Genomic DNA, 15,461 nt, shown 5'->3' on the forward strand with positions numbered 1-15,461 from the left:
TCATCCTAATATTAGCTTTGTTTCTAAGTAACCAAGACAAGTGATCGATGATGATGAGGATTGGAAAACTTGAGCAAGCAGGGTTTCTTTCATTGAAATGTCAATGGAAGTGCCTAATTTTTTGGTGGCTACATGCAAGAAATTATCTCAATGACACCATATATTATGTTTTCTTTTATTGAAGTAATATGTGATGTAAGTATATACTCTAATGAATAATCATTTCAATGCTCAAGAGTCTTGAGGTGATTTATTTAAGTGTTTTGTTTTATACTTTCGTCGTAGAATTTTAGGTTCACCTCACTCTTAACTTTTACATTTATTCTAAGAGCTTGAAATTTGGTATTTATTTTAAATATTAAGCACCTTAAACCTTTTTTAAAATTCTTCACCTTTAAAGTTATTCGGAATCAAGTTAGATTACGCGACCCTTAAAGCTGTTTGAAGTCAAGTTAAATTTACTCATATGCTTTTTATTAAGAAAGAAAAGGCAGCTAAAAGGTTACTTCTGTTCAAAGATAAAGAACCAAATCATAACATTATTATTAATCAGATTTTTCCTCATCATACCCACAATCTTTTAATCAGGCTTCTGATCGAAGATTAGATATATTTTGTTGGGTAATTGATAGATAGGGTTAAGCTAAACCGTGGCCTTCCTGTTGCTTTGAAAGCTGAGTCCATATAGGAATAATAAAAACCCAAAAAAGAAATATCTCCCTAAAGTGAATAAAGAAAAACCCTGTTGGGCTCATTTAGAAGATATTCCACTCAATGACCAAAAATGAAATAAAATAAAAAAAATAAAAAGAGAGAGATACTCCACTTTAAGCATGAAGAATCTTGGAGCCAATATAAAGATATTAACGTAGTGGGAATTAAAATTAGCCTCGCGCATGAGAGCAAAGCATCAACTTGCATGGAGGACCAGGGGACCACAATCATATAATATAAAGTAATATAAAATATATTTTATATTGTGTGTATATATATTCACATTAAAAAGGTATTTACACACCGCCTTTTGGAAAGAGAGACAGAGGGTCGAGTAAATTTCTTCAAAAGTTGATTTAGCTAGTTATATCAATCTTTAGCCTCAATTTAGTGGTGATAAAATGGATTCCTGTGTATGTTAATTAGAGATACAGCGGGAGTTCTACTCCCATATCATCAAATGCAAATAATGTTTTATGCTCTTATCACCATGTGGTTAATGAACATTTCGAGACTTGAAATTTATATGAAAGCTAAGTTCTATGTTGTAAATTAAAAAGTATATTTTTTTTCTCTTTTTTTCGAAAATTACAAATTGGGTTCAATATCTCTAGTCTTCAAATGGATAACACCTTATTAATCAACAAAATTAGTGAAGATGGGAACCGCAAGTATGTTTGTATGTACACACATATTATTTATGAGTATTTAATTGAGGGTGAATTATTTGCAATATACGTATAGAGATATTATTTGATAAATCAGTAGTCATGGAATTTACGATTATGATATTAGTGAAGATGGTCTAACAAAGTGAGATATAAAGAAAAAAGAATTATATCCCTTGGTGGCTAAAAAAAATGTGATTAATATGGGAAATGGTATAGAATGTCCAAGACAAAGCTATCAGCTGTTGATATCTCAGTTTGTTTGATTGTCTATGTCGTTTAGTTATAGTGTTCCAATTTATCATTGCTTTTGTGCATTTGTGTGTTTCTTGGTTGGTGAGTTAGCTGGTACAATTTGTCAAGTTTTAACATCTAGTTATGAACTTTAATTTGCGCTCGAATCTTTTTATTTTTTGTACATTTTTTAAATGAAATGAAAATGGAAAAAAAAAAGGTGCTTCTTTGTTTGGGGTTCTATAGTGGCTCCATAAAGCAGGAAGGGATACTAAAAATGTTAATTTAATCAAATAGTTTTTGCCCCGGGGTGGGGGTGGGGGCGGGCGCGAAAGAGTCCTTTTAATCGCCTTTTTATTAATTAAATGCATTAAAGGGGAGGAAGTGGGGATGAGTTCTATGCAATGTGCATGCATTCTTGACATTTCATATGAGCTTCAAATGATTTTTCAATGCCACTTTGATTAAGACAAAGCTTACCATGACCTCCCTCTAAGGGCCTGCATGTTTGTATTTCTTTTTCTTGTTCATGAACAGATTTTCTATTTTTTTATTCTCGGGAATAAAAATAAAAAACAAAAACACGTTTGTTTGCGTTTTTGTTCAAAACCTATTTTTTTGTTTCGAGAACAAAATTAGAACAAAAATAAGAAATAAAAAAATTGTTTTTGTTCAAAAACACTTTTGAAGAACAGAAAAGTTGTTTCTCTCTCATCTCTTTTCTTCTCTTTTTTTCTTCTTTTGTTTCTTTTTTTTCTTTGGCGCCGCCGCCTCAACTATGGCCGGCGGCGACCGCCGTCGAGGGTCGTTGAGGGCCAGCGAGGCCAAGCCTCACCGATGGCTGGGCGAGCTCAGCCTCGCCATGGCTGGGCGAGGTCGCTAACCTCACCAACCCTGGCCGCGTGTGACCTCGAACCAGCCAAAAGAAGAAAAAAAGAAGAAAAAAATTAAAAATTAAAAATTAAATATTAAAAAAATAAAAGAAATAAAAATATATATATAAATTTACTAAGCGTATTTCTATTCATTTTTTATTCCGGGAACAAATTTACCAAACGCGTCTTTTCTAGTCAAAAATGGTTCCCCGAAACAAATAGTTTTTCTATTTTTGTTCCCCAACAATTTTTGAACAAAACATAAACAAACACGCCCTAATTTTATGTCCGCAAGTAAATGCTTTTTAAAAGACAAAGTCATGCTTGGCAAAAAAGGAAAAAAAGGAGGAGGAGGGGAGGACAAAGTTATGAAGGATAGGATGTCCTTCAAATAATTAGCACATATATGTTGCATGAGAGAGAGGAATTAACACGTTGTTGGCATGATGGGCATAACTAATTACAATGTAAACATCATACTAAGACGGGGTGATATACATGATTTTTGACCTTATTTTTCAAAATCTAAATTATTCAAGTTTAAGTTAAAAGCAATTAGATTTCATGTATCTCTCTTATTGCGCATGCGATGTTTGATGCTCTTTGAGCTCCCCATTACAATCTATAAATACGATAATAAACCCGACGTCTCGACGTATATTGTATGCTGCAATTCCCTAATTATACCCATTTTTCATATCCTTAGATCAACCCCTCGAGAAATATAATTTTGCTCAAAATCCCATATAGTACCTCACAAAAAATCGATGTGTTTTGTGGTCAATTATACTTCTATTGATATCCATCAAGTCCATGGGTTTTCCTCTCTTGATTATCAGAAAACATGAAAGCCTTGATTTCTTTGTCAACATTAAAGATCATGAATCTTGTCATATGGGCTCTCAAATAATTTTTCAACCAAAGAACTGAAACATTAATCATGACATTTCGAAATCTATATTTTTACTACAAGAGAGACCAAGACCAATAAAGCCCAATCTTTATGATAAAAAGGGAAAAATTAAAAGATTTGACATACTTGGGCTTAGCCTTATCTTCAATTAGATGAATTATTCTAATCTAATTCTACTTGTGATACTTTCCAATATTCAATCAATGACTTGGAAAATGTCCTCTCAAAAAGAAAAGGGAAAATTTCAGAATCTACCAATGGGCTTTTGCAGGAGATGATCCATCTAAACCCAAGGCCAACCCCTCATTTCTATATGCCCATGGCTTTATATTTTCAAGCTATTTGCAAAACAATTTCCCCAAGCGTGGTCAATCAAGAGAATCCTTGCATGAAAATATATTAATTACCCTAAGTTCAGATGAATATCCCTTTTGTGATAATGACTATTCCAAACATCGGAACAAATAGGTCTCCTAGGGATACAAGCAAAAACCGGCTATTGTGCGTAAAGTGGCGCGCGGATCGATCCGTTCCGATGTGTACAACACTTTAGAACCAGCCCCGCCTCTAAGAACACGTACCGAGATACTTCCTAAACATTAAAAAACACTTTGCGTGTACTCTTCCACAACAAGTCTTGAGAAAAGTACCCCGAGCGCACCCGTTCACATCTTCAAAAGCTACTATAATCTTTCCGAGACAAAGCACGCGGTCGCACCTCAACCGAAGAGCCAAAGATCAAAACGCCACCACAGAAGACATGAAAAACGAAGGAGCACTACCCCCCAAAAAGAGCCACCAAATCAAAGGGAAAAGAAGGAGACGATTTCTTCTTAAATTCAAAGGTAAAGGCGACCCGTAGATTACAATTAAAGTCACAGTTTGAAGGGCGGGTAAACGGGAGAATGAAAGTTCCATCTTCAACTTCGAGATGGAGGAGGAAAAGCAACGAGCCTTGGTATTGATTTTCCTCCACTCCACACCATACCCACCGTCCATTACACCTCTTCGTGCAGAAATTTCTAAAAAGGAGGGCAAAAAAACATCTCAAAAAAAAAAAAAAAAAAAAAGAAACGACACATACACACTCACTCGCACTATGTGCAACTTGACTCGGGTTCACTCTCTACACATCACAATACAGCTACAGCAGCAGCAGCAGCAGCAGCAGCAGGGGGGTCAGGACCTTGTTATTCCCTCCCCATGTTCCAGCCCTCGCAGGTCTCTTTCGTCCTGCTTTGTAGTCAAAAGATTCCCTCTTCCTTTTTCCCCCTTTTATTCAACTCCTCTCCGAGAAGCCTAGACTTGGGGAAAAGATTCCTTTCTTGAACTGTGGACACGGGAAGAAAGAAACCACAGTAAGACAAGGATCACACATCACGAGCAAGTGAGCACATTTTCCATGTCACGCTCACGCGGGCATCGATTAGATTTATATAATATGTTCTCAGAGGATAAGGTACAAAACAAGAGACAGGGACCATTAAATGCAAGTAGGTTGCCATTAGAAATGTGTAGGGAAAAGACGAGTCATTCGCAGTATCTGGAAATCTGCTATATATAGGTTCTGCTGGTGACTGTTGAATGCTCACAATTCAAGAAGAATATATGCAGAGTAAGAGCTCTTTGAAGGAACTGAGAGAGAACGCATCTCGCGGTTTCCTCTTTATGATATTTCCGGAATAAGGAGTTCACCCAGAAAAAGTAAGAACCAAGATGTAATCATCCAGCCATTCTTACTAAATCATACAGCTTTTCACCGAAGACGTGACAAAATTGTAACTTGATGACTGTCGTCTGCAATCTGACTTCCTATAATGGAATGTTTTACCACTTTGAAATTTAGAAGTTAGCCAAATCCCACTTATGAAGTTCTCCTTGATGAAGCATTTTCCCTAGAATCAGACTTTAAAAGGCTGTACAAGTTTCTAGCAAAATTTTGTCCCCCAAGGAGTGCAGTGCCCCTTAGGTGTACATAGAAAGTGTGAACATTACAAAAGTAGTTTCGTAGCCAACTCTTGAAACTTATAAGCTTTTAAGACGCACCATTCATCAAGCAAATTACTTTATCCATATTCCATTTCCAGCATCAAATGTTAGATAGTAAAGTTATTCCACCAAGAAAACCCCATCAAAAGATCATTCATTTTCAAGAAAACAAAGTCATCCAAATATTGCAGGTTCTTATATAGAAATCACAATCAACATTTAACATGAATAAGCTAGTCTACATGATATTTTCTCCAGCAGCAACACTTCTAATTTCACAGTGACAAGGTTGCAAAAGCTAGCCTACTGGATTAGACAAGCTGTATATCTTTCAACCAAAAAAACTAGGGATGCATTTTCTCCTCCAAGTTGATAAATTTGATTGCAGAAAAACTAATCTTTCTGTATTCTGAATATTTTCTGTCCGACGATTCATTTGTTTATTTTTTCTATATATCAATCAGCAATCCAATTACTGGTTTAGCAACAACTCAAGTCTGAGCACCTTTGACTTCACATCTGGACCTATAAAAAAAAAAAACACCTGTAAATCTGATTTCCCTCATCTAATATTCTCTTAAATCTGATGGATTCAATCAGGGGCCGCAAGATTCACACTCTTAATTATCATATTTAACACGACTGTGATGTAACAACAGACAGGTGCTCTGCTCTGGTGGCGCAACTCTTCCAAACTCAACCTCTCCTCAACAAAATTACAAGGTCTCTCAACATCTGGCTGAACTCATTGAAGGTCCCGCACCACCAAATACATGGTGATGGGCAAGGCCACCAGTCAACTCAGAGTACCTAACCAAGCTAAAGATTGCCCCAGACAACCTTTCTTATTATAATGTTAAATATACTAAATTGCCTCATTGCATTGCGACAATTAAGCAAAGTCGGTGATAGGAGAAAGAAACGGAGAAATATAGTGTCCCCACAAAAAGCTAAAAGGGCCAAAAAAAAAGCGAGAGAATAACAGGGTCCCTTCAAATAGTTTCCATCGTGTTTGTTAATGATACTGCTAATGTCTTTATGGCCACAGAATGATGTTAAAGCAAGAATCAATATATGCAAAGCAACAATGATCCAAGAAAACACTAGAAGATGACCCATTGACTATCTTAAGCAAAAGGGTTCTCCAGTTCGGCATCCGAAAAAGCAAGTGGATTTTCAGGTTAGAATTTTTGTCGAAACGGAGCAGCAATGGAAAATCGGAATTTTAGTGGAAAACTTCACTCGGTCACCTAAATTTATTAACTTTAGAATGCGAATCAAACTGGAACACGAGGAAACTCAGATGTTAAGCTATTCAAGTGGCTGATCTTGTGGTCCATGAGAGTGTAGAATAAACCAGTATTCGAGCAAAGAAGAGTAAGAATACAGCAAGAGCTAACGCTAGAGTGAGGTGATTCTTACCACTTCAAAGCTCAATCCTTGAAGATGACGGTGTCCGCGATCTTCATGAGCGGTTCCAAACAGTCCGGTGTGAACTTCCGTGCGAAGAAGTACGAATAATTCGACTCGGATTGTCTCAACTCGTGCACGAGCTCCTGGGAAATTTCTTCGGGCTGATACAAATGCGGATGCCCATCGAAACTCCCGGTCCAATTCACTCGAGTCAGCGTGTAGTGACTGCAACCCTTTGGATCCGACATTGACAACAGCGTCGGGAAATAGTGCTCTTCGGGGTAGCAACACTCCTTATTCAAGCAAGGCAATCTGAACTTCTTCCACAGCTTCGTATCTTCAATGACAAGCAACGCGTGCCGCTTCGTGAGCACGAAGAACTGAGAACCGACCCTGAACTGTTCGAACCGCACTTCTGGGAGCATCACTTGCTCTCCTCGAGCCGTGTAGCGCTCGAACAAATTCGGCTCGTCGGCTAGGATCTCGATGTAGCTTTTGTACTTCTCCGGGTTTATATAGGCTTTGATGGCGGAGATTGAGTCCCCAAACAGGGCGTCATACATGTACCGAAAGGAATGGAGCGGGACGCAGTGCTGCGAGACCAATGCGAAGTAGAAGTTCGCGGGGTCGTCGATGATGGCCTCGGCCAGAAGCCTCCTCGCGGCGGCAATCAGCGTCGGCGAGGCCCGCTCGGTCTTCTTCGAAGGGAATAGCCGGTTCCGGAAGACCCCATCGGGCGGCGCGAACTTGGAAGAAGGATCCGCGTGGATGTAGATGTTGTAGTACCGAGAGTGGCCGCTGAAGAACTTCTCCCAGAGGGGGGAGAAAGAGAGATCGGAGTTGGTGAGGAAGAGAAAGGCGATCTTGGGCCGGGAGTTGCGGGCCCCGAGGCGGGCGAACTTCGCCGGGAAGGAGCGGGAGGAGGAGGTGGAGGTGGAGGTGGAGGTGGCCGCCGCGTGGGAGGGGGAGCCGGCCCCGGAGGCGCGGCGGAAGAGGAGGAGGTCGTCGTTCTCGTCGCGGAGGGAGAGGGGGAGGTTCTTGCCGGGGTGAATGCTGGAGAAGAGGAATAACAGGAGAGAGACGGAGAGCATCAGAGAGAGAACGAGGACATAGGGCGACGTGACCATGGCGGGGGAAGGAAAAAAGATCGCTCCTTTACTCGCTTGCTCACTTCTAGTTTGGAAACCCACGAAGGAATCGCCAAAGGGTGTCTGAAACTCGCGGCTACGCGGTCGTGGGGCGAGCTTGGAGTTCTGGGTTTCAATGGAGGTCGCAGGTTTTCGCAGGGATTTGGGGTTTCTTGAAGAGGGGAAGGCAAGGAGGAAGAGAGAGGAAAGGGGTTTGGGGTTGTTAGGTATTTAGCAGGAGGAGGAGGAGGAGGATGATGATGTGATCAATAACGAGACAAATAAAAATAGCAAGATTTAGGGGACAGAGGAGAACGAAAAGGAGAGGGATGATGCAGAAGAAACGAGAAGGGGTGAAAGGAGAGAGAGAGAGGGGTTGAAGATTAGCTATGCTGAAAGGGACGTGGAGGAGGCCTTTTCTGGGGAGGAGTGAGGGGGAGGAAAACGGTGGGGGTGGGGGTGAGAATTGAGGGGGTGGCGAAGCAGAGCAAAAGCTGGGCGGTGGCCACACTTGCCAGTGGCTCACTGGCGATGGATTAGAGCACAGAGGGAGAAAAAGGGTGGGAAGCACCAGTGTGGATGGAGATGGGGTGGGCCTTTAGGCTTTTTACCCCAAGACAGAGGAGAGAGAGAGAGAGATCAGTGTGGAATTGTGGATGAGATGGGGTGGGCTTTTAAGCTTTTTACCCCAGAGAGAGAGAGAGAGAGAGAGAGAGAGGGCGTCTGAAGTAAGTACTCGTCTAGACCCGATCCGTTTTATTTGTATGGAGCGATGCCCTTTTTAACTTTCTGGTCTTTTGAGGTTTCACTGAGTTTTGTCCAGATTGATGAGTACAGCTCAAGGGATCAAGCTATTTTAAATGAAAAGCTTGCGTTTGTTTCGTGAAAAATATAAATGTAAAAAGTCATTTTCTAGGAAAAGGGACACTATCTTTCCAATGTTTTATTGAGATTCAAAAATGAACTAAAAATATTTTTTGTGGTTTGATAAGAAAAACCTAATTAATTTTTTTTTAAATAAACATACATTTTTCGAGCGCAAGTCATTTGCGTGTGGGTAGCTAGAAAATTGGACATGAGCACTAGAGCCCTTGGTTCAACCTCAATGGACCCCAATCCATGTGTCAAGGAGATGGGCATGGTCGCCTCGATCTCGAGCAAGAGCACAAGCGTTGATCCTTGAGTTCACAAAAGCTAAGCCCAAGAATCCGATGCCTATCCTTGAAATCCAAGCTCAAATTCATTAACGCTAAGCTCGGGTCTACAAAAGGTGGAGTGTAGGACTCCAATGCCCAAGCACAAGAGCTTGATGCTTGTATCCGAATCCCCAACATCTAGCTCTTGAATTTATTGAGCCTAGGCTTAGGTACACAAAAATCAAATGGTGTGATGCTAATGTTTGAATCGAAGAATCCAATGTCCGTGCCTAGGTACTCGACACTCAAGCCTTAGTCCATTAAGGCTACAATCGGAATTTTTGTGCCTATGCTTGGGTCACGAGTACTCATGTCTAAGTCCCCAATGCCTAGGCTTAAGACCCCAACACACATCCCCAAAACCACTTATGCTAATGCCTAAGCCATTAAGGTTGAGGCTTGAGAACTCGATCTGTGCCTAGGTCCATTAAGGCTAAGCTTGGGACCCCAACGCTCATGCCCTAGTCCTCAGTGACTAGGCTCGACCATTAATGTCCCAAGCTAGCCTCAATGAACAACGGACCCGACATCATGGACTTGTGCATTAGCATTGGGATCTTTGGCCTAACCTTGATGGACTTATGTGTAGGTGCCAAGGACCCTAACCCCAAGGATTGGGGCGTGGGCACCAGGATCTCAGCCTAGCCTTGATGGACACAAATCTAGTTCTAGGGAACTTGGCTTACCGTTGATGGTTGGGCAAGTGAAAGAAGTCGAGAGAGAGGAATTTGAGAGAAAGAATTGTGGGAATTTTCCTCTGTATTCACTGCTTTGATTCAATGTACATTGTCTTATTGTTATAGTACAAAAGAGTGTACAAAACAAGTAACTAAATATATTACAATTTGTATCCAGTTAGATACAATACATAATTGATCTTTGAATGATATACTCGAATCTTCTTGCGTATCTTCCAACACTCCCCCTCAAGCTGGTGGCTTGTAGATATCCAAGACGCCTAGCTTGCTTAGAGATACGCGTGCGACTTTGACACAAAGGTTTTGTGAAAATATCCGCCGGTTATTCTTCCTCCGTTCGAATTCCCAATGTCTCGATTATCCCTTCCCGGATTTTTCCCGTGTGAAATGACAGTCTACTTCTATGTGTTTCGTCCTTTCATGAACAATTGGGTTTGAGGCAAGTTTGAGGGCTGCATCATTGTCACAAAACAATTTCGTTGGCCCTTGAACTTGTACTCCAAGATCACGAAGTAATCCACGTAGCCACACTATCTCACATGTGGTCTTTGCCATTGCCCGATATTCTCGCTCTCCGAGGATAATGAAACAATCGATTGCTTCTTTGTTTTCCATGAAAGTAAAGAATCCCCAAACTTAACACGAAACCAGCTTATGGACCTCCTACTCATCGGACATGTTGCATAATCCGCATCACAATATGTCATGTCATCCTCATATCACATTTCTTGGATAGAAGGATCCCAAGTCCAGACATTTCTTCAAATATTTTACCACTTTGAGTGCAAAGATTCATGTGAGACTCGCTTGGGATTGTGCATGAACCGACGAGGGTTTGAACAACATAAATAATATCCGGCCGAGTCATAGTCAAATATATGAGCTTCCCAACTAGTTTCGATAACTCATTGGATCTTTAAGTACAGTGATCAGCCTTTTGAGAGACTCGGCATCATAATCTGCTATGGTTAGCTTGATGTTCGCTCAATTGGAATTACAAATGGCTTACATCCCGACAATCCCGCTTCGATATGATTTCCAAGGCAAATTTCCTCCGGCTGAGGGATATTCCTTGGTCTGATCGAGCAATTTCTATTCCAAGAAAATACTTTGGCAAACCTAGATCTTTTATATGAAAAGTAGAATGCAGGAATTGCTTGAACTTTTGATGGCTATCTCACCATTGCCCATAATCGCATATCATCTACATATATCATCAAGTATATAGATGACGTACCTTTAGTCCATGTGAAAACGGCATAATCAAATTTGCTCTGTTGAAAACCAGCAGCTATCAAGGACTCAGAAAATTTTGCATACCATTGTCTAGATGCTTGCTTAAGCCCATATAGGGATTTGCATGTTTGCTTAAGCCCATATAGGGATTTGTGGAGACGACATACTTTATTCTCCCCCTGTCTCCATAAACCCTGTGGAATGTCCATATAAATCTCTTCATCTAGATCTCCATGAAGGAAGGCATTGTGAACATCCATCGATGTAAGGGCCATTCTCGATAAGTCGCTACGGAGAGGAAGGATCGGACTCGAACATCTTTAGCCACGGAGAGAAGGTTTCATGATAATCAAACCCTTCTTTCGTGTGAAACCTTGCTACCAACTCCGCTTTGTATCTTTCAACCGAACCATCGCTCGATATTTGATCTTGTAAACCCATTTGCATCCGATTGGCTTACGATGCGGAGGTAAACCGACGAATTCCCATGTATGATTATCCATCGGTGCTTCTGCTTTCATAGCATTCGCCAACGCTGATCTTTTCTTGTCTCGTCATAACTTGAAGGCTCGCGTTCTTCAGAAATGCGGGTAATGCAACATCTATGTTCCTCGGATAATCGATCGAAGGAAACATAAGAAGAAATAGGGAAAAGAATACCTGGTGGATTTCTCACTCCACATATGTAATCTTTAGTCCAAGTTGGTGGACGTGTGGCTCGTCCTAACGTCTAGGATGAATATCGTCGAGAAGATGGTTGGTTTGCTAGAGGCTCCATAGGAGATGACCGAGTCACTTTGAGGTTCCACAGAGATGATTCTAAAGAAGGTCCTGTATATAAGTGTTGATCCGAGTCCGTTGCTAAAGGTGTTGGTGCCATAGTAGACATAGGATATAGAACATATCTCGGATCATGGGTAGACTCTTTGATATGATGAGCAAGAGAATGTCCCGCTCTATCTTCGCTTGATTCCTGGGCAGCAAAAGGAAAAGAGTCTTCGTGGAATTGAACATCTCTACTAACAAAAAAATCACCTGTAGATGGATCAAACATGCGGTACCCTTTCTGTAGGGTAGGATACCCCATGAATATGCACCGACGAGCTCGTGGACCCATCTTATCCTTAGGTCCCACTATAGAAGCATAGCACAGGCACCCAAAAATCCTTAGATGACGAAGATCTGGTTTCTTCCCAAAAAGAATTTCGAAAGGACTTCGACCGTTAAGAATCTTGGTCGGCATACGGTTGATCAAATATGCTTTGGATCAAAATACAATCTCCCCAAAAAATATCGGAATAGAAGCCGGAACTTTAAAGACCGGGCAACTTCCAACAAGTGACGGTGCTTCCTTTCCACTATTCCATTTTGTTGTGGTGTGTAAGTACATGAACTCTCATGTAGAATCCCTTGGGATGATAATAAAGCCGTGCATTCATAATTAAAAAATTCTTTTCCATTGTCTGTTTGAATTTTTTGGACAATTTTTCTGAATTGAGTCTTTGTCAAGGAAATGAATGTTCTTAAGTGTGACACGACTTGACTTTTGGATTGCATGAGAAAAATCCATGTGGCCCTTGAATGATCATCCACAATGGTAAGAAAGAATCGAGAACCATCATTATTTAGAGTATGGTATGGTCCCCATATATCAATATGAAGTAAAGAAAAACATCACCTTACGATCGCGCTTATTGGAAAGGAGGTACGCGATTGCTTTGCAAGGGGGCAAATATGACATTGAGAATAGGGAAATAAAGAACTATGACCCATTCTAGAATGAAAAATGAAATTTTTATCATTGGTAGTCGAATTACACAATGACTGCTATTACAAAGAAATTGATCTAGATGCTTGGCTGAACTTCTCCTTAAAAATAATCCTTCGATAGATTACCCCATCCCATCGGTTTCCCGGTCGAAAGGGCTCGAAATTGACAACTATCGCATTGAAGGAAACTTGACATGAATTTTCCTTACAGGCTCTAGACACGTATATAAGATTGAATTGGAACTCGGGAATATATAGGACATTTGTGAGAACAATTTGAGAACTAAGATTAACCGTCCCGATTAGAGTGACGTGAGTAACGTTGCCGTTTGGCAATTGTACTACAATAGGGTATCTAGTTCTTCATTAATGGCAGTAAATAATTTCTTCTCACATGCAATATGATCATTGGCTCCAGAATCAACAATCCAAGTATTTCTCGATATATTGTTTATCAGACATGGAGAAATACCGTAAAATCGCTCCCTCTCTTTGGAACTTCTAATTTTTGCGGTGCACTCGCATCAACGCTCATATTCACCATGAGTGATGAGTTGATTCGCATCGGTCCGTCCCGTGATCCGATATGCCGCGATATCTCCTTGCCCATTTTTTTGCCGGATTTGCCATGCAACTTCCAGCAATTTTCAACAGTGTGATGAGGCCGCTTGCAAAATTCACAATACAATTTTCCCTTATTTTTTGAACTCGGCCCATAGGAATTAGGCCCATAGGAGTTTGGCCCATGAGAATTCTGCCCATTCGAATTGGACCGGGAAGAATTCGGCCCATAATTTCTCGTGAAATTCCCGCCGTTGGATCCTTTAATGATAGTGAAATCTCCACCGTCCCGTATCCGAGGAGTTGCGCGCCCATCGTGGGCCGTCCGATCTAGACGCGTGATCGTGGCCGTCCGAAGAAGTCCCTTTAAAAGGCTTCGTTCGACCGCAAACCCTAGCACCGCATCTCCTCTCTTCTCTAGGGTTCGCGAACCCCTTTCGATCCTTGCGGCCAAGGCTAGGGTTTCGCCCCTTTCCCTTCGGTTGAGGCGAGCCTTTGGCTTTCCTCTTGCACAAAGCAAGGAATATACGGCCAATCGAAGGTGCGCGAGCTCCATGGCAAGTATCTCGTGACCGAAATGGAGGTAAGATTTGTTAAGAATGAGTAGAAAGCGAGTCGCCTTCTCTCGTCTTTTATCGCCTTGTGTTGTTGGATAGTGGTTTCGGGCCCATCGAGTTTCTCTTCCGCGCCTCCGGCTCATTCCCGGAGGGCTGAAAGTTTGTTGAAGCACGTCGTCACGTACGTGTTTCCTTGCTTGATTCGGAAAGTGCTTGATGTAGTGAGAAAATCCTCGCCCGATCCAAGTTTTCCATACATCTCGTATATTGTCCCAAAAAAAATTTTGAATCCTCCTGGGAGGCAATCCTAACTATTTCGGGTTTATACAATTTCCTATCCATGTCCCGACTAACTGATTACACTTTTTCCATTGTCGCCTAATTTCTCATCAATTGGGACCGGATGGTGCCGTCGATGAATCCCTCCTTATCTTTTGTTATGAGGGCTCGACGGAAATCACGCGCCCAATTTGAGTAATTCTCCGGCCCTTTGAGGGGGTTGTTGATGAGCTTCAACTCGGGCCGTCGGCGTTGAGACATACAACATGGCGCGTCGCGGAGTTCGGCGACTCATGGCGGCCGCATAGGAAAAGGTATAAATCCTTGGAAATCCCGCATTGGTTGTAGTCTGTCCCTCGATTCGAATTCCCAGGTCCGCCTGTCTGCTCAAGGCCGATGGTTGAGCCTCGCCCGCATTGGTTGGTAGGCCTCCACGGCCGCACGCTTTGGTAACCCGGCCGTGATGCATTTGGATTTGATCCATGAATCCATGGGTACGGCATCCACGATAAGGAAAGCCGAGAAAGGTAACCCGGATTGAACCGAGCCGGATTGGGTTGCCAAAGCGTGTGTTGTGCGTGAATTTGGCTTTGACTGGATTGTTGATCAACTGCCGGATTAATAATGGACTGAGCCGGAGTTGGCGAATCATGAGGCGTCACATTACCTTCGGTAGGTGAAGTATGTGGATCTGTCATGATGAAGAGAAAGTCTGCAGTAACTCTGTTTTGCAGGTTAGAAAAGAATTAGAAATCAAGAATTCCTGCCGGATCTTGTTTTGGTTTGCAAGTGAAGCAAAGACCAAGAGCGTAAGACCACGGAAGGCAATTCAAAAAACGCGGAAGCTATGTCGAACCAAAAGCTCGATACCATGAAAGAAGTCGAGAGAGAGGAATTTGAGAGAAAGAATTGTGGGAATTTTCCTCTCGTATTCACGCTTTGATTCAATGTACATTGTCCTATTGTTATAGTACAAAAGAGTGTACAAAACAAGTAACTAAATATATTACAATTTGTATCCAGTTAGATACGATACATAATTGATCTTTGAATGATATACTGGAATCTTCTTGCGTATCTTCCAACAGCAAGGGCGGGCAAGGGCACAAGCGCTAGAAATCTAGTTATAAGAACGGGGACCAAGGCATGGGTGTTGGGACCCAAGCATTGCCACCATGGTCTCAAGTTCGCCCTCGATGGGTTGGGCTTTAGCATGGGGGACTTGATCCTA

At 41.6% G+C, this 15,461-nt stretch overlaps 1 protein-coding gene across 1 annotated transcript; it reads right to left on the reverse strand.

Moving 5' to 3' along the window:
• Positions 1 to 4,207: 4,207 nt before the first annotated feature.
• Positions 4,208 to 8,525, reverse strand: LOC104421159 (glycosyltransferase BC10). Its single transcript, XM_010033017.3, has 2 exons — positions 6,816 to 8,525; positions 4,208 to 4,734 (listed from the first exon to the last, which is right to left on the reverse strand). The coding sequence occupies exon 1, from the start codon at positions 7,931 to 7,933 to the stop codon at positions 6,827 to 6,829; it is 1,107 nt and encodes a 368-aa protein (XP_010031319.2). The 5' UTR covers positions 7,934 to 8,525; the 3' UTR covers positions 4,208 to 4,734; positions 6,816 to 6,826.
• Between the last annotated feature and the right edge of the window lie 6,936 nt (positions 8,526 to 15,461).

The sequence above is a fragment of the Eucalyptus grandis genome, chromosome 1 (genome assembly GCF_016545825.1).
Source record: "Eucalyptus grandis isolate ANBG69807.140 chromosome 1, ASM1654582v1, whole genome shotgun sequence".
NCBI classification, from domain to species: Eukaryota; Viridiplantae; Streptophyta; class Magnoliopsida; order Myrtales; family Myrtaceae; genus Eucalyptus; species Eucalyptus grandis.